This window comes from Micromys minutus (genome assembly GCF_963924665.1).
Source record: "Micromys minutus genome assembly, chromosome: 3".
NCBI lineage: Eukaryota > Metazoa > Chordata > Mammalia > Rodentia > Muridae > Micromys > Micromys minutus.
Genome location: NC_137972.1, coordinates 76,561,616 through 76,587,575, shown reverse-complemented (window position 1 = coordinate 76,587,575; position 25,960 = coordinate 76,561,616). Strand labels below are relative to the sequence as shown.

At 42.9% G+C, this 25,960-nt stretch overlaps 1 protein-coding gene across 2 annotated transcripts in view; it reads right to left on the bottom strand.

The window, feature by feature from the left end:
- The window catches only part of AKAP13 (A-kinase anchoring protein 13), a 274,955-nt gene that overhangs the window by 4,794 nt on the left and 244,201 nt on the right, over positions 1–25,960 (bottom strand). For both annotated transcript variants that reach the window (XM_080914648.1, XM_080914649.1), the window contains 17 exons: positions 24,937–25,072; positions 23,623–23,735; positions 22,933–23,085; positions 22,047–22,297; positions 19,992–20,117; positions 19,758–19,875; positions 18,424–18,672; positions 12,992–13,068; positions 12,315–12,496; positions 12,091–12,173; positions 10,445–10,639; positions 6,986–7,147; positions 6,490–6,560; positions 6,090–6,134; positions 2,967–3,017; positions 1,660–2,109; positions 139–469 (listed from right to left, as the gene is read on the bottom strand). In XM_080914648.1, coding sequence (XP_080770774.1) covers positions 139–469; positions 1,660–2,109; positions 2,967–3,017; positions 6,090–6,134; positions 6,490–6,560; positions 6,986–7,147; positions 10,445–10,639; positions 12,091–12,173; positions 12,315–12,496; positions 12,992–13,068; positions 18,424–18,672; positions 19,758–19,875; positions 19,992–20,117; positions 22,047–22,297; positions 22,933–23,085; positions 23,623–23,735; positions 24,937–25,072 — 2,793 coding nt within the window. The remainder of the gene's footprint in view (positions 1–138; positions 470–1,659; positions 2,110–2,966; positions 3,018–6,089; positions 6,135–6,489; positions 6,561–6,985; positions 7,148–10,444; positions 10,640–12,090; positions 12,174–12,314; positions 12,497–12,991; positions 13,069–18,423; positions 18,673–19,757; positions 19,876–19,991; positions 20,118–22,046; positions 22,298–22,932; positions 23,086–23,622; positions 23,736–24,936; positions 25,073–25,960) is intronic.

Here is a 25,960-nt window from a genome sequence, read left to right as displayed (position 1 = left end):
CTCCCATCTCTGGAGACAGAATTCAGGTCCTCCCTGAACAAGTATTCTCGGCTTGGTAGGAAGCAGCCAGCTTGACTGTTGTACACCTGAACTGTGGATGTGTTTTCCAGCCCGTCACCACCCTCTCTGACAACTCACCACCAGGCTGAGTACGGCTTCCTTTGCTCTTCTTCTTTTTCTCCTTCTTTTCCTTTGGCTTAGATAACCCAAAGAGTCGGGTGGAAGTGGAGGTGCTGGACGGGGCCTGGCTCTGCCCCTCTGGTACTTTTGTCTGGCTGGCTGAGCTCAGTATATGGAAAGGCCCCTTATCTTTCTGTGTCCGAGAGATGCTGCTCCTTTTAGGAGACATGGAGAGTTCTGAGTCCAGTGAGCCTGATTTGGTTACAGAAGGTGCAGACATCGAGGAGGACTCATCCAGATTGGGCAGGAAAGATGGAACCCGCATCAGCCTGCCATGTTTATTTGAAACCTGCACATGTACAAGAGAAAGCACTTAAGCTGGAAGCCACCAGCATCTTGGTGGTCACATTCTAAGGAACTGACAATAAATAGGACTTCATACGTAACTGCAACCTCCCACTGCTATCGAGGAGCATGTTAAACCACCACCTCCAATGTGGACGCCATTTATACCTTTGGTGGGGCACCCTGAAGAAACAGCATGGCTGCTCACTTAAAGACCCACACACTGAGTGCAGGTTATCATTTCTGGGCACAGAGACTATGAACCTGGCCAGGCTAGAGGGTCAGCAGAAGCCCATTCCATCTGTGTTCTCTGCTGCCTGGGAACTACCCCACCCTTGTCAGAGTCCTGCTAATCTTATTAGGACTGAGTGGATCCACCCTTCTGATGGTAAATGCAACAGAGCCACTTGCCCCTTGAGAGGCTCTCCTGAAAGCATACCGTCCCTGACTCTGCGAGGCATCACTTCCCTTTTCTTTCCTAGCCCAAGTCAATTAAAGGGCAGCATGACCATGGTTTTGAAAGGCAGTGAGATGTGTGCACTCCCAAGCTAGCCATCGCCTTCCAGGGCAGTCAGATTCTCTCATTCACAGTGACGTCAGAGGCAGTGCACTGAGTGACAAGGCCTTCCTGAACAAGCAGCAGTGACACAGAAAAGAGCGTGCAACAACATCAAACCATATCATAATACAGAGTGCAGCTGACTAGAGATCCTTGCCCAAATATCATCTGTGTACAGCAGACGTGACCACCTTTTATCACTTGCTGGGTGCGTCATCTGTCTCTGACCCCGATGAGCCTCTCAACAGCTAATCACTGCTGACTCCTGACTGCAGGCATGTAGGGCAAGGGCTCCTTTAACCTTGCTCTGCTTCCTAATTGTAGCGACACATGCCTGGCCTACCATGTGCTACAGGGGACAAGGCTGCTCTCTCACACATGCTAAGGCTACTTTGGCCCAGGCTGGTGGCTGATGAAAGTGCTTGTTAGCATGAAAGAGCCATTAACTTCTGTGCTATACTCCCAACATATCTACCATCCTCTGCAGTCTCCTGAACAACAAGAATCTCTCGTTTGCTTCCTTTCATGCGGCTCTTAGGGAAGGATGCCTATAACCACCCTCAGTCACTACCTGGTCTTCACAGTAGGAAGCCCTTTCCTCCCTGTCTGGTGGCCTAACACAGGCTCTTGGGTACCTGGCAAAGGTCCTGATCCATCTGCCTCTGGCTGAGCCGTTCTGTGTCCCTCCTCAGTTGTTCCTGCTCTCTTTCCAGCTGTTTCTGGGCAGCCCGCAGCCTCTCTAGATCACACTGGTAAGTGCTCTTCTTCTGCTGGAGCTCTTCACGGTCCCTCTCCAGGTCCTGCTGCCTACGGCGGACGGTCTCCTCCCGCTCGGCCAGCTTGGCCTCTCGGTCTCGGAGCTCCTGCTCACGGGCCTCCCACTCACGCTCACGGCGTCGTTTTTCCTCCAGGTGCTGTGCCTGCTGCTTCTGCAGGTTGGCCAGGTCCTGGCGCTGCTTCTCCAGGCTCCGCTGCTTCTCCTGCTCAATGAGAGAGCTGGGGCGAGATGCACTCCTTGTGAGCACCTTCTCTGTCAGCACCAGCTTCTGGTCCTCAATGTAGCTGTCTTGTTGGAGCACAACACCCTGTCGTGGCATAGGGAACAGTCATGAAACTCAGGTCCAGGAGAAAAGCCACCTCCAGAGATCCCTCCCTGACCCCACTCTAGGAGCACTGGGACAGAATGACCTTCCCTTTATGTTTTAAGGGGTTGGTCTTATAATAATATGCCCCAGGGCAACTTTGGGCAGTTCTCAAACAGTGTCAGAAATATGGGAACTCTATTTTGCCAACCTGGTTACCCATCTTTCTCTTCAAGCTAACATATATAAATTATATATATATATATATATATATATATATATATATATTTTTTTTTTTTTTTTTTCCCCAATTTATTTTTTGTGTGCAAGCATGCATGTGCCAAAGGGAGCATGTGGAAGTCAGAGGACAACCGGTGCCAATCAGTTCTTTCCTTCTACCATGTGTGTCTTTTAGGTTGAGCTGAGGTTGTCAAGGCAGGCATGCTGCCCTGCAGAACCATATCACTAGCCATGGGCATACATTTTCTGAAATTTGGATTGCTGCTTTGGAGTGGGATGAGTGTGTGTGTTGTATAGGAGGAAGAAGGTAGAGAGGAGACATGTAAACTCTTCAAAAATGGGCGGGAACAAGATGAGAGCAGTCTCTGGGAAGTATGGAAGCATATGAGAGCCACTCTGTATTATAAGAGAGGAACAAGAAACGGTTTTCTAAGGTGAGACAGCCTCTGGGTAAGGAAGGCCCCACATGCTGTAGTATCTTCATTTCTTTAACTGGAAGCCAATATTCATTGGCTTATTTATCAACACAAAACTTATAAATCCCAGAGATTGAGGTCAACAAAGTCTCTGGGCTGTGTTCTCCAAACAAGCAAGCACACAGATAAAGATAATACATGTACCTGCAGCATGCTCAGGAGTTCGTGGAGGTGAACAATGCTCTGGACAACCTGCTAGCAAAGGAATAAGAATTCATTTCAGTGTTTCTGAATTTCAGAATCTACCATCACATGACATCTTTACAACATAAAAGACATTACATTTTAAGGAAATCTTTGAAAACTGAAAGAACTTGAGTAACTGAGTGTGAGCAAGATTAAAGATAGGGACATGTGCATGCATGTATTCATCTATTAAGGGCACTACACAGCCAGGTGTGGTGGTGCACGCCTGTAGTCCCAGCTACTTGGGTGGCTGAGACAGGAGGATTGTTTGAGTCCAGGAGTTCGGGCTGTAGTGGCTATGCTGAGATCAAGTGTCCGCACCAAGTTTGGCATCCTAGGTGACCTCCTGGGTGCAGGGGACCACCAGGTTGCCTAAGGAGAGAGAGGTGAACTGGCCTAGGTCGGGAACGGAGCAGGTCAAAACTCTCGAGCTGATCAGTAGTGGGATTGAACCTGTGAATGGCCACTGTGCTCCAGCCTGGGCAACATAGTGAGATTTAAAAACAAATCAAACAAACAAACAAACAAACAAACAAAAAAGCTCAAAGCCAAAGGAAACATATTAAATAAGTTCTCTAAGAAAAGTATTATTACTAGAAAACTTAAGTTAGCAACTTCGGCTCATTCATAAACTGAACCAAAATACAATACGTCCCATTTAAATTACAAGTGTAAGGACTGAAGAGACAGTTCTTTTGTAAGAGCACTGGCTGTTCTTCCAGAGGCCTGGATTCCACTTTAAGTACCCACGTGGCAGCTCACAACCAAGTAACTCCAGTTTTAGGGATACACTTCCCTCTACTGGCCTATGCAGGCATTACATGCAAGTAGTTCACAAACTTACATGTAGGCAAAGCATCCACATACATATATAGTAAAATAATAAAAAAAGGGGGCTAGAGAGATGGCTCAGCAGTTAAGAGCACTGACTGCTCTTTCAGAGGCCCTGAGTTCAATTCCCAGCAACCACATGGTGGCTTACAATCATCTGTAATGAGATCTGATGCCCTCTTCTGGTGTGTCTGAAGACAGCTACAGTGTATTCACATACATAAAATAAATAAATAAATAATGATGATGATAATAATAATAATTATTATGATAATAATAATAAGTCCAAAACCAGTAATAAAAAGGAAAAAAACCCATAAAAGATCTAGAAGAAAATAAAAGAGAAAATAAAAAATCTCCTAGTTCAGAAACACAATAGAAACACAAATTATCAATTTATAAAAGAAATACAAATAGCCAATTACATAAAATGTTAAAAAGTGTCCAGGGGCTAAAAGTATAGCTCAGTGGTTGAGGCTCTGGCTTCGACCCACATTGCACATATACACACATGCACAAATCAAGACCTGTTATCTGAAATTATTAAACCAATTGCCAATTTGAGGATGGTAGTCGTCAATGCTGGACAGAGAAGTGAGGACAGAGGCACCTGGGCTGTGTATACTGCCCCTTTTCATGCAGTAATCGTGAGGAGAACTGAAGAGCTGTGTAACATGCAATGTGAAGAGTAGAGAAGGCATTAACCACCAGAAAGACTCAATTCGGCTGTAGGAGTTAAGATGCACTGTTCCTCAGCAGGCACTGTGCTACTGTGCCTTGGGAAAACGGCACTGGTGTACTGAGAGACCTCTGGAAGGTCACACACATGACCATGTGATAGAAGAGCAGAAACAGGTAGGAACAGTTACTGCTTTTCAGTGATGGGTTATGCTTATATTTAGAGGATTTTCTTTTTTATAATACTTAAACTTTGTTCCGAGAAACCTTTCTTATGTCTCACACTGAATCATGACAGGAGGCGCAGAAGCCTGCTGACTGTAGCTGACTGTCATAGGCTGTCACAAGGGTCCCACCAGACTTTCTCACTAAGTATAGAAAACCTCAATAAATGGACAAAATCAACTGATAGCTCATTTCAAGAGAGAGAGAGAGAGAGAGAGAGAGAGAGAGAGAGAGAGAGAGAGAGAGAGAGAGAGAGAGAGAGAGAGAGAGGTACAGAGAACAGCAGCCTACAGGGCCTAGGCTCAGCCTCTATCAGGGCAATCCTTCAGGAACTCCTCTAATAACAAACAGAAAACAACAGCTGCTGGATTTTTTTTTTTTTTTTTTTTTTTTTTTTTTTTTTTTTTTTTGCAGGGAGCAAGGGGAGGAGGAAGTAATTTACTATTTCAAAACAAAACTCCCAGGGGCTTAAGATAATATAATAAATACAACAACAAGAAAGAAGAAAAGGGAAGAAACAGCCTCGAGAAACACCCTAAAGAGGCACGGGTTCAAGTGTGGAGAACACACAATCAAGGCACTTGTCTGGGAAATAGCAGGACCCTGACACTGATTCCAACAGGACTCAGGGGTGGGGCTTAGTGACAGCAGGCTCCAGGGAGGCAAGGAGCAGCCACCCCAGGGTCTGATTCCCCACAGGAGGACACCAGGCTCTCTTGCAGGAAAGGAAGGGTTCCAAGAGGCAAACTCAGCTAGGATAAGAAATTACTAAAGAGGATCTGCTTCAACTTTAACTCCTATACTCTAGACTCGTGGCCCCTAGGATCTTTGTATTACAGGAAATGCTGCTACAAATTCTACCTAGTGGGCACAGACTGACAACAAGGGGCATCCCCAGCTCTTGTATAGACAAAGTTGGACAAAAGCAAAAGGCACCACTAGAAAAGAAAATCTTTCTCCTCTTTCAGTGGTGACACACACCTTTCTCAGTACTCAGGAGGCAGAGGGCGGATCTCTGAGGTTATAGTGAATTCCAGAACAGCCAGAGCTACATAATGAGACTGTCTCAATAAAACCAAACCAACCAACCAACCAACCAACCAACAAACCAACCAACCAACCAACCAACCAACCAACCAACCAACAACAAAAGTAGAAGAGTGAATCAGACAATTTTTCATTCATAGTACACAACACTCTGCCAAAACATCAGGACAGGGGCTTAAGCCAAGAAAATGGACAACCATACTCTCAGTTAAACATTTTATAGCCATAAGATACTTGTAATGGGAAAACAAAAGTATTCTTAATCCAATAAATATTCTAAGTAGCTCATAGAATCCTTACCTCACTGTTTCTTTTAAGCATAAAAACCAGGTTAGCATTTCCACCCTAAAAAACAATAACAAAAATGCGTTTAAAAATGAAAATTTTGATGTAAAAACTACTCAGTTTAAACTTTGAAAAGTTACACTGTACTTCCAGCTTTCCTTATTTCTACCATAGCATCCCCTTGAGGGCATGAAGGGAAGTGGAACTAGTTTTACTAGGAAAGCCATTAGAACAGGATCAAGATGGTTTGGAGTCACCAACCAAGCTATTTAATGACACTGGTCTTGCCGAGGCAGAGAGAGTGGCAAGTCAGTATCTGAGGTACATCAAGGGAAATATTCAAAAGGAAATGAACTGAAAGGAGGTGCCCATAGGTTCATAGTCTGAGTGTTTCTCTAGAAAAAAAAAATCATACCTTTTTCAGACCGCTATCCGATTCTGTTCTCCTAAGATCTTGGCCATCATCACCCTCTTCTTTCTCACCTCCTAAAAAGCAAACAGACATGTTTAAAGTTGTAGGCGAGGTGAGCCAAGAAAACAATATAGTTTATAATAATGAACCATGTGGAAGATGGTCCAGACACAAAATTACGGACTGACTCATACAAACTTTAACATATAGAGCCAAGAAATGGCAGTATACAGTATTTTGAGCATGCTGTATCTTTACTGCAACTTTTCAAGTGTGGAGTTCCCAACTGTGATGTTTCACCAAGTTTTGAACTCTGTAGCAGTTTGGAGTTCAACTTTTCAGACTAGAGATGCTCAAGGGCCCAGATGAACAGGATTCTGACAGGAATTCCTGAGTGTTCAAGAGTCTCATGAAGACAAGTTATTGATGAAGGGACAGAGGAGATGGAGCTATGAGAATCCAAGTCACTGTGAACTGAAAAGGAATAATGGATGTTTACCTTTGGAAGCATTCATCTGATGACAGTCAAATCCTCCAAAGGTCTCTGCTCTCCGGGGCAAAGAAATGGGCCCAGCCATGACTTCCTGTTCAACAGGGCTGCTGGTGGACTGTCCAAGTGAGCCACCAAGGCTTCCACTCACCAGACCCTGGAGAATTTCCACTGGAGAAAAGCAAACAAAACACTCAGCTGAGTATCTTTCTTCCATTAAGAGGAAATGATATTATGGCAACATGTGATATATCCAGACTGGATTGGAAAATCCCAGAGAATGGGACACCATACGTTTTTAGTTGGGCTCTACTGGAAACGGAGAGACAAGCTTCCCCTTTACTACCTTGGGCCTGAAACATCTGTAAGGGAAGAGGAAGGCAGAGCAATTTACTGTGAGGAATATGGTTTCTGGAGTGGGCTCAAGGTAGTTGAAAGGACTGGAAAAGAACAGCAAGTAAAAGTAGGTGGGTTCGCTCCTCTGACAGCTGGTACAATACAATAAGCATCAGGGTCTTTAATGCAACCCTTAACTGTTAACCTTCCCTTGGCCAGGGCCCGTGGAGAAGACACTGAAGCTAGAACAGTACAACAGGAACAGCAGGATGGATGAGAAAGGAGGTCCAGAGGGAATTAGAGACACAAAGAAAAATCTTAACAAGCATCAAAATTTTAATAAGGTATTAAAAAATAAAAGTATAATAGAAAAATAGAAACATTATAGAAAATAAAAATTTCAAGAAAAAAAATGAGTAGCTAAAAATACTGAAGTCAAATCTCATATAAAGAAAAGAGCCAGAAAATAGCAGAAAATAGGCCTATCCTACAAATGAGCAGAGCACACCAGGAGGGTGTTCCCACCAAATCAATGAGATAAACATGGAGGACATGCTGCGACGTACAAGAGCACATTAAGTCAAAACAGAAAAAACAAAGAAAAAAACTAGGAAGTCAAACTCAGAGCTGGCAGGAAAAATCATCACAGAAAGGAAAACCGAATTAGCACACTAGAGCAATGTATCCAGGTAAAGGGTTATTAAAAATGACAAATGTTAACCCCAGGCCAGAAAGTAGCATGATATGGCAAATCGGCTTGAAGAAGAAAATCCAAAGCTGGAGAGCAAAGGGGATACAAAGAACTACAACTCAAGAATGTCTCTCTGAAGTTGAAAATATCTGTAACCACATTATTCAACAGACAGCAATCCCCACAAGAACCATATGGCATACTTCATAAAAGCTTTGGACTGAAAAAACAAAACAAAACGGACAGACAAAAAACACTCTTTGGGCATCTAGGCAAGAAACATGTGACTTCTATGGAGAAAATCCAACTGTTAGCAGCCTCTGAGCATGATGGGAAAAATGATGGAACATGAGAGTAATTAATATACTCAGGTATGAAAATGCTAGCCAAAGATTTCATATTTAGAAGATCCTTTGAAATCGATACAGGAGTCAGAAATATAATTTTGATGGGCCTTTGAGAACACTGACCTAAACATGGGGTTCTATAAGCAAGTGCTTAAGGAACAAATGCTATTCATTAGGGCAGGAGTAGACAGACGTGTAGACACACTGTAACTAGTTAAGAAGGGATGGATATGGGAGACAGATGTCTTGGATGTAAGAACTGTATTGGTAAGAATACCAGTATCATTCTTATACTGGTACCAGTGTTAAAGCATCACTGGGACATTAATAAAGAATATTCCTTTAAATGTATTTTTAATTAAAAACATCTCTCTGTATATGCGCATGTGTGTGCATGTGGCTGTCCATGTGTGTCAAGGAGGGTGGACAGAGTTTGGAGGCCCCTTTTATTATGTGGCTTCTGGGAATGAAACGCAGCCATCAGGCTTTGCAGCAAGAGCCTTTACCTAAACTAAGCCACCTTATCGACCTAATAAAGGCTATTCTAACTCTACAGTATGGGTATCCTTGAGAAAGAATACCCATATGTGGAAAAGAGACAGAATATATAAGTGATAAGGTTCTAAAAATAAAAAAGGCAACCTGTTTGTAACTTGATTAGCTACATCCACATGCTCTAGCTCAATCCACTGAAAAGGATAACACAGTAATGACTAAAAGCCTCACAGCAACTACTGTACTATCCCTGGTACCTAGACTGAGATCTTAAAATATCTTTCACTAAGAGAGACCAGAACTTTGAAGGAATGAATGGATCAGCAAACAACCAAGAATCCCTTAACTCCAGGAAGCAAGCTCTGCACTCTAACCTTGCCACAGATCCAGAAGACACAGGAGTACTGCTGGCAAGTGGGGGACACTAAACCTTAAATGAGGCTTGGAACTGCTCAGAGATCTAGAACCCATGAATCCGCAGCATGTTCATTTTGGGCTGGGGACTGATCACAAAGCCCCTTGTGCACTCAGAGCTCTATCTCTGAGCTACAACTGCAGCCTCAGGGCATGTGTACAACAGAGTGCTGGTTCTAGCAGAGGACCTGCACAAACCAGTTTGTTATCTTGAAAACCAGCACCCAAAGGAGGACAACCCTCCCCTGCAGGATTCAGCCCTTTCCCCAAGGTTCCCACTGCAAAGAAAAAGGACTACGTAGGATCCGATGCTTCCCTGGGCAAGAATCAGCACCATAGGACACACATGATCAAATTCATCAAGTCTGAGTAATTCAGCTTCTGAAGCCAGCTGTGACTGAAGGATCTAGAGAACAGAAGTGCCATATGGAAAAATCGAACGCATGGTTCAAAAGCTCAGCTTCTCCAAGGATAAAGTATAGGGCAAACATGGGGATGGGGGCTTACAGAATAGCTCAGCAGGCAGGCAAGGGTAGTTTTATGTCAACTTGACACAAACTAAACTTATTTGAGAGGAAGGAACCTCAATGGAGAAAATGCCTCCATAAGATCAGACTGTGAGCAAGCCAGCAAGCAGCACCCATCTGTGGCTTCTGCATCAGCTCCTGCCTCCAGGTTCCTATCCTATGATGATGATGTGGAAGTGTAAACCAAATAATCCATCTCCTCTCCAACTTGCTTTTTGGTCATGGTGTTTCCCTAATGGGCATGCCTGATAACCTATGTCTGATCTCTGGGACATACACAGTGGAGAGAACAGACTCCCCCAGCTGTCCTCACACCTTCATGCGCACATCACAGGATGTGTGTTCCCACACACATGCACAGTAAATACGTTAACATAGCTTAAAAAAAAAGAAGGGGAAATATTTAAGGGATTATTAATACAAGGTAGGGAAGCTGCTCCTGTTAGGAGGAAGTTAAGTATGATGGGGATATGGAAAGGCTTTCAGGGTATCCGCCACATTTTATTTCTTAGCTTGTGTAGTGGTTATAAGGGATAAAGTTTACTTGACAATTTACTGCACTGATCCTGGGAAGTTTTTTTGTACTGGTGCTTTATTTATTAACATTAATAGGGGACATCAGTGTGTACATAGGGAGGTGCTGCTGTGTGTAAATTACCTTCACTTATTGCACTTTTCATCAGTGGTCCTCCTTTGAGAGCCTCCTCTGTGTTGGAGCGGAAGAGCACTCTTGGGCTGTGCGTTGGGGAGCAATCGTCAGGCAAGGGAGTGCTACACTCAGTCATGTCCCGGAAAATCATCTCCTTCTCTTCCAGCAAGAGGAGGATCTGCTGGTCCTTCTGCTGAAGTTGCTCTGCAGGACAAACGGAGAGACCACCTAACTTGTCTGGAGTTGTGGATCACGAGATGACTGGGAGATTAGCACCACCTTGTGGTAGGTAAGGGAAGGGCCACGGCAGGAAAGGCACAGCATTGCTTCTGTGCTTTGTGAAGCTGCTGGGGTTCTGTTCTGTGAAACAGCGGTATTTCTTATGTAACTGCCCTGCACATCGCCTCTGCTCCGTTCCTGACTGTTGCTCTCTTCACCACACTGGCATTGGTGCCAAGTTCCTGCCTTAACTACAGAACCTAAAGAGTTTTTCATTTTAGGTCTTTTCCTGCTCCAATATTTATTACCCCTTTCTAAAACATTCAACCTGTGCTGCCCTGAGGATCAGTTTCTTCCATGGGGCATTTTATGGGTCATCCATCTGCAATGGAATGGCACAGCTGGGCTGCCCTCTATACCCTACACACCTTCCTGCTGTGTGTTCTCTGCCAACTGCCTCCTGCGTGCTGATAATCCCCAGCAAGCACCCTGAAACCTGCTGCATTTTCCGAACGTCAGACCACGGTGTCAACTATCACGTGAGTATCTCAACCAAGAGAATAACTCTCAGGATAGCAGGAATTAATCTTTCCAGCGGATTCAGCTCTAGTTTACGGCTTCTCCCTTAGCGCTCTGTCTCCCAGATACCCAGCTTGGTAAACTGGAATCTTTGTGTATTCTGTCCCATCACTCACAGCCAGCTGTCTAGTATTTTTTTTTAATTTGTTCTTTGGCAATTTCTTACATGTATAAAGTGTATTCTTTTACCCTAATTTCTTTCCTACCTCTAATATCTGATTCCAAGTCATTTTCCTACATTTATGACTTTGCTGTTTTATGCTTTTGTGACCTCTATTTAACTATGATCATCTTGTGACCATGGGTTTGGAACTATTCACTGGAGTCTGATAGCTCCTCAGTGGGGACTTAAGACCACACCTACCCTTCCTCCCAACTCCATCGGCAGGGAGCGCCAGGGCCCCTATCTCTGATTTACTCTTGGGGCCCACTGCAGGCATCCACAGCTGCTGCTGTGTAGTGCTGACTGTGGCCACTGTGCCATGTCCAGAAGCCCACAGTCATAGCCCTTCTCCCTACCTTGAAGCTCTTACATTTTCTCCAGCTCCTCTTCCACTATGCTCCCCCAGCCTCAGTGGTATAAATGATTGTTCCTTTCTGTGTGTGTGTGCGAGTGTGTGTATGTGTTTGTGTGTGTATGTGTGTGTGTGCGCTTGTGTATGTATGTGTTTGTGTGTATGTGTGTGTGTGTATGTGTGTGTGTGTGCGCTTGTGTATGTATGTGTTTGTGTGTGTGCGTATGTGTGTGTGTGTGTTGCCTACATATATGTCTGTACCTCACATCCATGCCTGCTGGCCAGAGATGCCAGAAGAGGGCATCATATATTCTTACTGCTGGTCCATTTCTAACATTTTACCTTTTAACTCCCGGGCTTTGGTATCCAACAATTTCTTTTCTTCTTCATTCTCACTGGGAATTCCTTCATCTTCATCTCTGTTCCTGACATAACCAAAACAAAGCAGAATGAGACAAACAAACAAGATGCCTATGGTGTCAGTTATGCGGTCACTGTGTATCTTCAGGAAGTTACATGGAGGTACTGGGGGGGTGGGGAATGGAAGAGACTGGTGTCTCACTCACAGGGAATTGATTGTGTCCTGAATGATCTGAATCCAGCTATTTCGCTCCTCTCTGGAGCTTGCATGGACCTCCACCATCTCTGGATCTTTCACCCCCATACTGATGAGGAACAGGCCTTTCTCCTCATGGGCCACTTCTCTTACAATCAGCTTCTTTAAGGAGATCACTGTTGACTTATGGTCCTGGACAGAGCAGGGAGGCAAATATAAGACATGTATATAGTACACTCGTTCTTGAGGATAGCTCTGATTTAAATAAAGTAAGATCAGACATCTTTAAATGATATGACTTAGTAAACAAAATAAAGTCACTTTAGCCCTTCCCCCAAGCCCCCTCCAGCTTTCAGATAGGCATTTCATCATTCTACTCAATTTTATACAAAGCTGTTTTCTGAATGAACACTCTGGAGACTCAGTCCACAATGGTTTTCTACTGTGACCCCATCACCAAGTGTTCAGGGCATTCAAAAGGGTTATGAAGGAACATAAAAATAACCTTGCAGTAAAAAGGAGGAATAACAAAAAGCACCACAGGGGCATGTAAGAAATTGTTGAGTCATGGTTCTCGGTGGCCAGCTGAGCCTCAGACATATGACAGACATATGATGCTAGCTTTATACCCAATCTAGCTGGTCCGAATATGACATTCAAACAGAAGGAAGCAAGGATTCAGCTTACCAATGACGCAAATACGTATTTCTGATCTTTTTCTTGAAGGAAAACTAAAATGTCAGTGAGGAGAACTGCTTGAACCTCTGCAAAGTAGAAGTGGGAAAGAGAAAGACAAGCTTTTCATAAAGTCAGGTTCAGCCAGCACCCTCCCGCAATGGTCTGCAATTCTACAGGATTCGGAGCTGCTCACTAGGATTTAGAGGTGTTTTATTCTATTTTTTGAGTCCTCGAGCTGCTTTTTTTTTTATCTTTAATAAACTACACTATCTAGCAGTTTATAATTCTTCAGAGAGTTGTTGTTTTCGGCAGTGAGTATAATAGTATTAAATACAGTGAAGACCCAGCCTTTTCTATTAGAAACAAGAGGAGAGAATATAAATTTCAGATCAAAAATGTACAACAATGTAAATTTCTTTATAATACTGGTGTATGGGGAAATGAGAAATCCACGCCTTCTAAATCGACGTGCCACCTGTAGCTTCACCTTCCTGTGATGTTTTAAGGGACATTACTTGGCCCATAGAACTGAGGATTCAAACAAAGTGACTGGCAAAGCAAATAATTTCTCTCATCCTGGAGGCCTTGTAGGCACTTCATAAGCCTTATCTCAGAAAAGGTTTAAGTGATCAGTCCTGAAAAGATATATCCTGTATTTTGTGTGTGTGTGTGTGTGTGTGTGTGTGTGTGTCTTTATTCCAAAACTAACTTTGGGTACTCTTTTTATATTTAATTATAATTCATTGTTTTATTTCTTTTTACTGGATATTTTATATATCTACATTTCAAATGTTATACCCTTACCCGTTTCCCCTCTGGACCTCCCCCTCCCATCCCATCTCCCCCTTCTTCTATGAAGACGCTCCCCCTCCCACCCCATCACCTGGCATTACCAGACACTGGGAACAGGTATTCGAGAAGACTGGGATGATATACAGAAGGTCAGGAATTTTTACCTTATTTTTAAAACATGGTTTCTTTTACTGAACCTGGCCAGGACTTGTGATTTTTGGTTGGACGCTAGTCAGTGAGTTTTGGGATCCTCCTGTCTCTGACCGATGCTTTTCTCACCCAGGTTATAATTACATATAACTGCATCTGTCAGTTCTAGAAATCTGATCAGGCCTTCATACATGCACAGACAGCCATTCAAAAGGTGACTGCCCAACTTAAGCCATTACTCTATACCTCAAAATTTTAAGCATAATAAAGGTGAGGGGCTGGAGAGATGGCTCAGTGGTTAAAAGCACTGACTGCCCCTTCAGAGGTCCTGAGTTCAATTCCCAGCAAACACACAGTGAGTCACAACCATCTGTAATGGGTGTAACAGATGCCCTCTTCTGGTGTGTCTGAAGAAAGCTACAGTGTACTCATATACATAAAACAAATAATTCTTTAAAAAAAAAAGAATAAAGGTAAACTTCAACCAGTGATAAATAGCAAGCAGCCTTTACCAACATATTCCATGAAATATTTTTCTGTCTTCTCCACTTCACTCTAGTGTGGGAGATGAAACCTTGGGTTCTATGCACACTAGGTAACCACTCAACCTGACAGCCAAATCCATAGTCCACAGTTTTAAACTTTTCCAATTTCTCATTATGTTAATGGGAAAGAGCAGCCAGGAAACTGCCCAGTAGAGATGTGTAGCAACACTTAAGTATGATAAAGCAGAGCCTTTCTCATATCCTTTAGAGAACAAGACAACTGGGTTCAATCCCCAGCACTCCATAGGGTGTAGTGGTACATACCTAGGACTTGGGAGGCTCAAGGTAATCCTCCACTGAGTTTGGCTAGCTTGGGATACCTGAGATTCTCTTCCCTACTACCCCTCATAAGCAGGAAAGAGATATTTCAAAGCAAAAGATGAAGACCCTTGCCCCTAACATCCCATCCCATCCCACCCCATGCCATTCCATCCCAGACAGCTTTAATTGTTGACCTGACACAACCTAGAACCATCTGAAAGGAAAGCTTCCACTGAGAATTTGCCTAGACCAAGCAGTCACAAAAGAACAGACATAATATGCAGTCACTAATAACTGAATACTAGCCCCAGAAAGCTCTGAATACCCAAGAAATAACTCACAGACCATATGAAGCTCAAAAAAAAAAAAAAAAAAAAAGGCCAAAAAGTGGAAGCCTTAGTATTTCTTAAAAAAAAAGTGTATAGCAACCTCTGAGAGAGTGATACACCTAGACCATAAACCATTAACAATTAAGAGCCAAGAATGTAGCCTTGTAGTAATTCTCGGTATTTAAAAATCATTGTTTAATCTTTACACACCAAGAAAACTGTGACTATTTTCATGTTATGTTTTGTTTTACATGTACTTTATGCTCATTGTAACTAGTAAGATTTTAATGCATACTATCAAACCTCTAAAAAAAATTCAAGTACTGACAAAAATATATCCATACAGTTTTATGCAAAAATGCTTTTAAAAATCTGTACATTTATCTGTTTTTTAAAGTTGCTTAAAAAACTGGAATTCAGTAGCAGCAGATATTTCTTTTTTTTTTCAACTACAGTGTACAATAAATTGCATTATTTTTAAAGGGACATTTATCTTTACTCTTAGACAGTTTTGATAGAGAATATAGTGTTGAAATGAAATACTTCAATATAATTTAGAGTGAAGACAGGGAAAAAGAAATTGTGTTAAAATAAAATAAAAAAAAAAAGACATGTGGCTATGTCTTGCTGTGGGAGGCCTCGGCCCTGTAGGCAGTACCATTTTCTGGACAATCCTAGGCTATATAACAAAGCTAGCTAAGCAAGAGCCTATGAACAGGACAGGTCAAATCAACATCTTGCATTTCTCATGGTTCTTGTTTAAGTTCCTCTCCCGACTGCGACCTGGAAGTTGCACTAAATTCCCTACTAACTTGCTTTTTATAAGAGTGTTTTTAATCACATCAAGAGAAAGAAAATGAGAACACTTGCACAGACACACTATAGCATTCTGCTGATGGAGGACTATTTGGGGAAAGAGAACCAGCAGGAAGCGGTGATAGAATAAACCACCATATATGTGAATTTGAATATAATGAAACCCATTGTTTCAAATGAAGAAAATTAACTTAAGGGATATTAAGGGCAAAACAATCCATGTTTTGTCTGAATTATCATGGTCAAATTAAGTTGAGTATAAAATGCAGAATGTTAAACACTATCAGAGTGATGGTGGTGTATACTTTCAATCCCAACACTCAGGAGGCAGAGTCAGGTGGCTCTCTGTAAGTTTGAGGCCAGCCTGAGTGAGTTCTAGGATAGACACTACTACATTGGAAAACCCTGCCTTGAAAAACTAACAAACAAACAAACAAACACGGCCACAAATCCACTAACAGGATGGTGTGCAGTTCAGCAGTGTCTAACACTCAAGCAGATCTAGGGTCTACCCCATTCCTGGAACAAAACAACTCAACATCCCTAATTGGATCCTGGAAATTAAAAACAAAGAACCCCTCATGATGAGACTAGCCGTCTAGGCACACAGAGGAATATTTTCCTTTACCCCCTTTAGGAAGACACACATCCAGCCAGGTGAGACGTACCAGGCTGACCCTTTCCGGGTTTCCCTCTGGAAGGTGTAGCTGATGGCTCCTTGGGAAACAATGGGGTGATTGTACCCCATCATCCCTTCTTTAACCTCTGCCATTAGAAAACCCTGTAATGCCACACAGCAAACAGGGGCTGAAGATGTCTACATTTTTAGACTAGACAACAGTAATTTCCTGTCCATTTTCGTTAGTTTTGACAAGTTTTTTTTTTTTTAAGTTACTTTAAAATAATTCAGGTATTTGCTGAAACTAAGTTCTAAAAGCATAGTTGCCAACTTTGTTGGATTCTGAGGTTTATATGGTCAGTGTTATGGATCAATGGGACGTGAAGGACTAAGCAGCAAACGCTCGCAGTGCAGGCATTTCTCGGAGGATACTCATTGTTCCTCTATTGGTCTGACCATGGCTTTCTCCCAGCAGCCGGAAGCTATCTATTTTTATTTTGAGGGTTAACTGCCATGCGAAGGAGACGTATAAAGTGTAGTCTTTATTCTAGCAGATCTAGCAAATTCAGGTCCTGGGGACGCATTTCAAACTGCCAGCCTGCTTCAAAGGCTGCCCCAAAGTGGTGGTGTGGAAAGGGGTTTGGGCTAGTGCCCTCAGACCACCACAGATCAGCAGAGCTGGAAGAAAGGAATACCTTAATTCAGACTTACAGAGGGAATCTGAAACACTGCTGAATAGTGGCAAGGGATACTTTGCCTTTGTGACTTCCAATGTACACTATACTATCCACAATTATGTTGAAAAACAAACAAGGAACATCAAATTCACCCCCTTTCTGTGTGAAACCCTAATTGTGAGCCCATTCCGTGCCCCACAACCAGCAAGAGTATCAAGTGCCAGCTCCTGAGCATGTGAAGGGCACCTTGGCAGCTGGATCTCAGCACTTTCTCCTGTTTCTTGTCTCCTATCACTATCTGAAGTCTGTGTGGGAGCCCTGAAGATGTAACTTTCTCTGGGTTCCCAAGCCCTCCCAACTGCATGCTTCCCAGCCTCCAGTGTTCTCTTTCTCTTCATTCTTCAAGCCTTCCCTGTACTGCCACCTCTCCTTCCTCCTATTCTAGCACCCACCATACTGGAGAACAAGTACCTCTTTCTTGCATGTCAGAAGCCAGCTGCCTCACAGGGGCTTCTGTACTGTATCCTTAGCATGTTAAAGCTATGCTAAGGGCAACTTCATGCTTGACAACAGTTAGCACCATCGCTTCCCTGAGACAGAGAAGGAAGAAGTATTCCTTCTGATATCCGAGTGCTGTTGGAACAACAGAGCATTTGAGGCCTGCTTGGATCTTTGGATCACTGAGCCCAGGACTGTGGCAGGAATACCTGCAAGCGCTGGGAAGTTAGAGTTCACATAGTTAGGATGCCTATCCAGTAAAGGTTTGACAAAACTGATCACTTTCATAAAAGTAAGATGTACTGGTGAGTTAAAAAAATGCCTGCTAACTTCCTTAAGTATAGGTGACCTATGAAAAGTGGGAACTCATAAAAACAAATGAGAAACCTTCAACGATCTATTTTGCTTAAGAGAAAAATGAAATACGAGTATCATGAAGTAACAATGAGCCTAGTTAGAATAAGTTAGACTTTGCCTTTCTCTAAAATCTCAGAAGGTCTTTGGAAATGATGAATTCTCAACCTCACAGACTCACAGTGCCTGATTCAGAAAATTCTGCCACTGACCCTAATCCCACAATGGCCACTCAACACCTCTCTGGGGGAATATGTCTTCTCCAGTAGTCTGCTTCCTGTTGCGCTGCTCTGCATGGTGTCTGGATGTGAGTCTTTAGGAAGAAACCTGGTGGTATAGTTCACAAGAGTCTGGATGTGTCCTGTTCTCCTCAGGCACACAGACATCGAAGCAGCCTTACCTTTCAGCCTTCCCGTCGTGCTCTTCAGAAACACACTCCCATCCCGCACCAGCTTCTTCCGTCTCAGATCCTCCTTGGCGAACATCTGCCCACTCTTCATTCTCATGATAGACTTGCTGTCTGTCTTTGTGTAAATCTCACCGAGACGCACTTTCTTCTCGTAACTTGCCACTTTGCTGTTCACGGCTCCAATCACATCCTTCACCAGGCTCAGGGACTGAGTGAGGTCTTCCTGCTCCACTTCATTGTCTTGGGAGAGAAGACCAAGTCTACTTTAATGGCTCCTTGAGCACAGAGCAGAAGGGGAGGAGTCTGCATCATTAGTTTCCCTTTCACATTGGAGCCAACATGCCAAGTCACACACCTGCCTTTCCTGCTACCAAAGGACGTTAGATGTTCTCAACTCTATGGATAATATGCAATTATATGCCACAAAAGAAAAGAAACCAGTGTTTGAGAGAGAGAGAGAGAGAGAGAGAGAGAGAGAGAGAGAGAGAGAGAGAGAGAGAGAGAGAGAGAGAGAGAGAGCGCAGAAGGGGCGAATAACTACCCTCAGTTATCCCTCTACCTACCTTTAATGAAACTGATGTAGCTGCCTAGGAGAAGCATTAACTGAGAGAAACTACTACATGATTAAATGTAACAATTTAGAAATGGTGGGAACTGCTGACCAAATCTAACTTTACCAGAACCAGTGCTAAGGGCACTGAACGTTTTAACAGAACCAACACACGGTCCCTCCTTGGTATCATCTATCACCCCAATTGTAGTGATTCCACACTACAAGCTGGTATTCCAGGAAGGGAGTCAAGGGCCTTGTGCATATCCAGGAAGCACTCTAGCCCTCAGCTGTGCCTCCATCTGGTTCTCGGTGTCTGCCTCCTCCACGCTGGGCCTCACTGGCTGCCCAAGTTGTACTTGAATCCGCTCTAAGTCTTAACAGGCCTTATATTTGCAGTTTTGTTTCCCTATAATTTCAGCTCCTGGGAGGCTGAGCAGGAGTACCTTTGAGACTAGACTGTGCTACACAGCAAAACATGGTCTCAGAAAACTAAAAATGGCAACAAAATAAATAGGCATGAAAAGATGCTTTCAAGATCAGCTAGATGCTGGGTATGACACCTTACACTTAGAATCCCAGCACTTTTTGGGGATGATGAAGGAAAAACTGCTGTGATTTTGAGGCCAGCCTGAGCCAGAGTGAGAACCTGTGCTCACAAACAATCAATCCCTGACAAATATAGGCTCTCAAGTAGGTCTTCTAGAGTATGATAGAGCTCTGCTACAGTGATTTCTGGGAGTATCGAGAGACCTGAGCTGACAAGGAGACTCACCTTTGGTACACTGCAGTATCCTTTGGAATAAAACTGGGTACTTGGTGATCCTCTGAGTTACGAGTAAGATGCACTCTGGAATTCCCAGCCTTCTTACTACTGAACTGCTCATCTTCTTCTGCAAGGGAGTAGATAAATGAACTGTTAGTCACTGAGTGAGGAAGGTGGCTCTAGCCAAAATGGAGTGCTTATGCTCTTGACCATGGTGGGGACGCTCGCATTTCAGGTAAGTACCTTCACAAAGGCTTGGAAACGCTTATCCTTGGTGTAAAGGTCTTTGAAGTAGTTGACAGACTGGTTGTGCTGTCCACAGAACTTGCCATATGTCTTCTTAAGTCGCTCAGCACTCTCACCTGAGAACTGCCCAAGAAAGAGAACAGTAGTTACCCCACAATTCAGGGTATCATTATGTATAAAGTTTCCAGTCTTGCAGCAAAAACCATGAGTGCTTCCTTATACCTCTTCTCCCTTTGTTCCCCATGCACCATAACCATGACTAAATGGAACAGCACTTGGGCAAACGGTTTGGCACTTTTAAACACTGAGATTTCAGAAGACTCGAAATTTCTTGTGTAGGTTTCTTCCCTCACAGTGGAGAGGCAGAAGTAGAACTATGACAAGCCAAGTGCCCTAAAAGGTTGAGTCTGACCATATTGTACAGAACAAATGAGTATCACACGTCTGAAGTTTCTGTCTCATCATCTTTCTTCCTAAGGGTGTTGTACTGGCTGGTTATGTGTCAACTTGACACAGCTGAAGTTATCACAGAGAAAGGAGCCTCAGTTGAGGAAACGCCTCCATGAGATCCAGCTGTAAGGCATTTTCTCAACTAGTGATCAATGGGGGAAGGGCCCAGCCCATTGTGGGTGGTGCCATCCCTGAGCTGGTAGACCTTGGTTCTATAAGAAAGCAGGCTGAGCAAGCCAGGGGAAGCAAGCCAGTAAGCAACATCCCTCCATGGCCTCTGCATCAGCTCCTGCTTCCTGACCTGCTTGAGTTCCAGTCCTGACTTCCTTTGGTGATAAACAGCAATGTGGAAGTGTAAGCTGAATAAACCCTTTCCTCCCCAACTTGCTTCTTGGTCTTGATGTTTGCGCAGGAATAGAAAGCCTGACTAAGACAGGTGTGTACAAATACTAGAAACTACACATGACAATACAAGTCAAGATACCTAAGCAGTCCTGAAGGCAGAAAGAGAAACAGACTATGTTGGGAAGATGGTTCTTCATTTGGAGGGCCTAACATTAGGTTCATTATTGAACAGGACTATTCAATCTGCACTTGCCAAATGCAAATATCTCCCATGGAAAAGACATTTCTTCACACCATGCCTGTTTTAACAGATTTGCTTAAGGTAGACACCTATGTAACATTCAGCGTGCAGTTCTGCCCCTGGCATTTAACAGCAGCACATCCTTTTACAATGACTGGTATACTAATACACTTATCAAGTGAGGACTATGGATGGAAGGATACTAGAAAAAACGTGACTTCTAGTTCTCAGCCAAGCCTGTAATCCCAGTTCCTTGGGAGGGTGAGACAGTCTCAGAATAAAAACAAACATGGGGCTGGGGATGAAGCTCAGGGGTGGGATGCTGACCTATCACATATGATAAGCCCTTGGTTCAATCCCTAGTACAGCTCCCAGCCCAATCCAATTCTCATTTGGCTGTTTCAGGAATTGAGCCTCTGAATCTATACAGAAGCAGTGATTTGGTGAAGGGGAAAGCTCTAGTAACATGTGTGTGATATTCTTTCTTATCTGTTAATGAGTACCAGCAACATTTTGTTTTCCAAAAACATCTTAAAAATAAGCATCAAAGGCTGCCTATGACAGACACTGAAAAATATAACAATACTTTTTTTTCTTTTTTTGGCTGAATTTCTTTGGAGCAGACTGAAATCAAATCATATCCTGAAAAAAAGTAACCCAATTTAAAAAGTGTTTCAGATGAGCTACAGGGAAAGCTGAAGATATTTATTATATTCTAATAAATATCCTTTTATTTCTGAAACAGTACTGTTTCTGATGCTTGTGTGGAGCTGAAGAAATAGAACCCTTTCCACTACATACTTCATTATGTATGCATTTAACTTTCTAAAAAGTAGAATAATCAGAGAAACCCTGCTTTCTTTATTTTACAGAAAAGGAAATGGAGGGTTTGATTAACTCAATTTGCTAAGTCTAAAAGAAAACAGTAGAGCTGAGATGTCGGAACAGGGGTCCAGAATTACAAAGCTCTGATTTCCACCAGCATGAGACACACTCAAGACCTTCCCACGGCTCACCTGACTGACAAGCAAATCCCCTATCCTCTTGATGAGGAAGTTCTTCTCACTTTTGTCCACTAGAGACTCCTTCTTCCGCTCCAGGATTCTCTGAAAGAACTGGCTGTGGATACTGATCAGTTCATCCAAACAGGGGAACAGCTTTTCCACCATCTGCTGCTCAAAGAGCAGATCTGTCATCATGCCCCGGCTGTACACGTCACTCATGATCTTGAGTGTTCGGATGTGATGGAACTCTGTCTGCATCAACTCTAAGAGAAGAGAGATCAAGGGTCTTTCAGAGATACCAGCTAAGCCCCTAAGTTTGCTTAGTGACCGACTGAAATGCTGAGCAGCTGTCTTCCCCTAAGCTGGCATCTCACTGCTGCTGAACTAACCTGAGCTCATCTTCTGATGACAGGCCACTGAATCTGTACAGTCTTGTATGGTTTCTAAGCAAGTCTTCATTAGACTCGCTCCCTCTCATTTACTGTGTCCCTGCTTCCTAGGAACGGTTGCTATCTTACCTTTCCAGTGTACCTAAAGGACTGAGATGTGTTTTTAGAAAACAGCTCTTTTGGAGACTGCCGTACAACCCAGCATGTAATAAACAAACAACTGACTGGAATGAGAGAGGAGCAGCATGAGGCAACATAGGGCAAATGAACACAAGGACATGAGCTGTCTCCACACCTCAGTGCTCTTAATGAAAACCTTCATGATGCTGCATATTCAACATTTATTTTCCATAGCCCAACAATCACCACTTAAACGTGTTGGACAGGGCAACTCCATTTCAAGTTCTTCCCTGCAATAAAGAACGGTTTCTCTGACTCTCAATAACCCTCACTGGCATGCAAGCTGGATAGTGTAGACCAAATATAGGCAAAGCAATGAAGCATCTCACCGTAAATCACTTCCTGACGCTTGACCACATCTTTCTTCTGCTGTTTAAGGAACTTGCTGTCCACTGTCCGGCTCCATGACTCTGCTTCTAGCTGTTTAGATTCGCTTTCAAAATCTCCCATCAGTTGTCCTTCATTCATGTCTGTACCTACTCCTCAAAATACAAAAAAAAGCAACCTCAGGATCTTGGGTTTCTGACCTCTAAAATTCTGAATTTTCCCTTAGGTAATACATGAGTTCATAAGACAAATTCTCTGTATTAGTGTAGGAGATCCTCAAAGAGAATATACCTGATACCAGACAGGATCAATATCAAGTTAGGCATGATAAACATCATGTAAATCACACACGACTGAAACGATTACTTTGTGAAGTTGAGACTTGAAGTCCTGAGATCTTTACGAGCTGCAACATTTATCTGAGCAGGCTTTCAACTGTACAGACACAGAGCTGAATGTGTGCAGAGTCTAGGGCAGAAAAGCATCGGCACTGGAGCATGCCTACATATCGGCGTTCCCTTCAGCGGACAGCCAACAACAGGATGGGTGCGACTGCAATGCATGCTGTACGTGATGCTTTAGAGAGTATTGGGGGGAGGGGGAGAGCACCCTCTGTCATCTGCTAACAGTATGCTAGGAGACACACCGAATCTTACAGATATTTAGTAATAAAGGCCACCGTCTCCGCTTACCCTCATCAGTAAGGGATTCCGTTGACTCATTGACCTTGCAGATTTTATTCAGTGAGTCTGTTGAGTGAGACAGAAATTTCCAGGTGTTTGACATGTTCTCATCATTGCCAACCCTAAAGACAAGAAAGATACAATGTCAAATACGTTCTGATAAACTCTGGCACACATTCTTATGTGAATCCATAAAAAACTCTAAAATGACAGCTGTAGGTTTTATGACAACTCAAGACAAATTACTCAGGTTCAGAGCAAAACGAAGAATTATTAAAAAGTTTAGAATCATTGCAAAGTCAATCTTAACCTGACCTTTGAGGCTTAAAAAAAAAAAGTACACAGAAAGCTAAGTTTCTTCCCTTAAATCATGCAAAACAGTGAACTCTTTAAAAAAATGTAAATTTTTGATACGCACTGGAGATGGCTCACAGGCTAAGAGCACAATTTCATTCCCAGCACCAGTGTGGCAGCTGACAAGCACTGGTAACTCAAGGTCCAGGGGATCCAATACCCTTCTCTAGTCTCCACAGGCACCAGACATGCACATGGAGCACAGACCCAAACAAATAAAACAAATTTATCTTAAAAAATGCTACATAATTACCTTTCCCCCTTTAAAAAATACACCCTTCTTAAAAAAACTGAAGTGCTACTAAGCACTCCAATAAATGATATTCCTCGGGTCTCTTTACTTCAATTCATAAGCTCACAGCTACCAAGTAAACGCTTGTTCTATGACATAATAGCAAGTGAAACACATTTGAACTTCAAATTTTCTTTAAAGTCACAGTGCCAATGAATTTTGGTAACATCACGACTTCGAAAAGAAGACTTTTAGACATAAAAATAGAGACAGAGAAGACTGTTTGAAGTGTTTGTTTTGAGGGAACATTAGCTAACACAGAGGTGACACAGCACAAAAGCAGGCTTTGCATCCAGTCTGAATAGGGAGACATGTAAGAGTTGTCAAGTAATACATTTTTGATGACTCATACCTGATGACTGGGGACATTTTACCCTAAACAGCAAATAGCATCCCAATCTGCCCTTTATGAATAACCTGACAGTCAATGCTGAACAACCCATGGCCTCAGCAACGTTTAAAGAGGCTAGAAATAAAATTCAATGCAAATGAGCGAGAAGGAACCTAATTGGAGCTGATAGCCTAGAATTCAACACCATGATAAATTGACCAGAGGTAAGGACAGTACAACCAGGTTCATCTGAATACTACAAAAGTGTGGCATCTGTGAATGTCTAACTCTTTTATTATGATTTTGTCACCCAGATGTCAACAGTGAACTCTTTAAACCCACTTACCCAGTGATGTTTTGTATGGAGACACTTTTAGAGAGGGACACACTCTGTTGGGACCTTCTGTTAGAAAAAACTGGTGCAGCAGTGGCCTCCTCAGCCAAGAGGACTGCAGACCTAGGGCGCTCCTTGGGCTGTGAAGCTGCAAGGGAAGAGAGAATATTAACTGAAGCATCAACTTTCCACGCCTCAGACTCCTGGCGCTGACTCATCTCACGGAAGCCACAAAGACATACAATGCTTTAAGTACATTAGCTCTTTCTGTGTAACCTTGGCTGTCCTTGAGCTCAGAGATCCTCCAAGTGCTGGGATTAAGGGCACAGGCCACTACATAGGTTGAAGCTCTGCTCCTAATTACTGAGTTATCCAGCCCTGCTCATTGTTTGAAAGCATGTATTTTGATCAATTTCTTGAATTTCTGGATAAAGAACAATTAACATCCATTTAATACAGTTATTGAGTTTCACGATTTTCCTTAACATGATCAAAGAGGAAAGTGGAGCTCTATTCTAAAATGATTACACTGTCATGTGAACACTAAATTATTTTTCCTTGGTAAGTGAGCTCCCACCACAGATATGAACTTTTGTATATGTTTACCCTCGGGAGGGTCAAGAGCTGAGAGAAGTAAGATATGTAGACTTGTATAATTTTTACATTATACGATACTTTTAGTAAATAACACAGTAATTAATTTATAATTCTATTTAGACACTAGAACACCAGGAACAGGGTGTGCTACAATATAACCAGTCCTTGCCAGAGGGAGTACAAAGGGAGTGAAAGACTGGGGTCTCCTGTAGAACATGCTTAAGGGTAGCCCGCAGCATATCCTAAGTGTTTCAGAAAGGTGACCAGTGAGCAAATACAGTGAGGATGCAGACTAATTAAAAGGAAAACCGCATATATGAATGAAGGGAAAAGTAATCATATAGCATTAGTGCAAAATGGAGAAAGAGGAAGAAGCAAGTAGAGGGAGGGGATACACACACACACACACACTCACGCACGCACACACACATACACACAA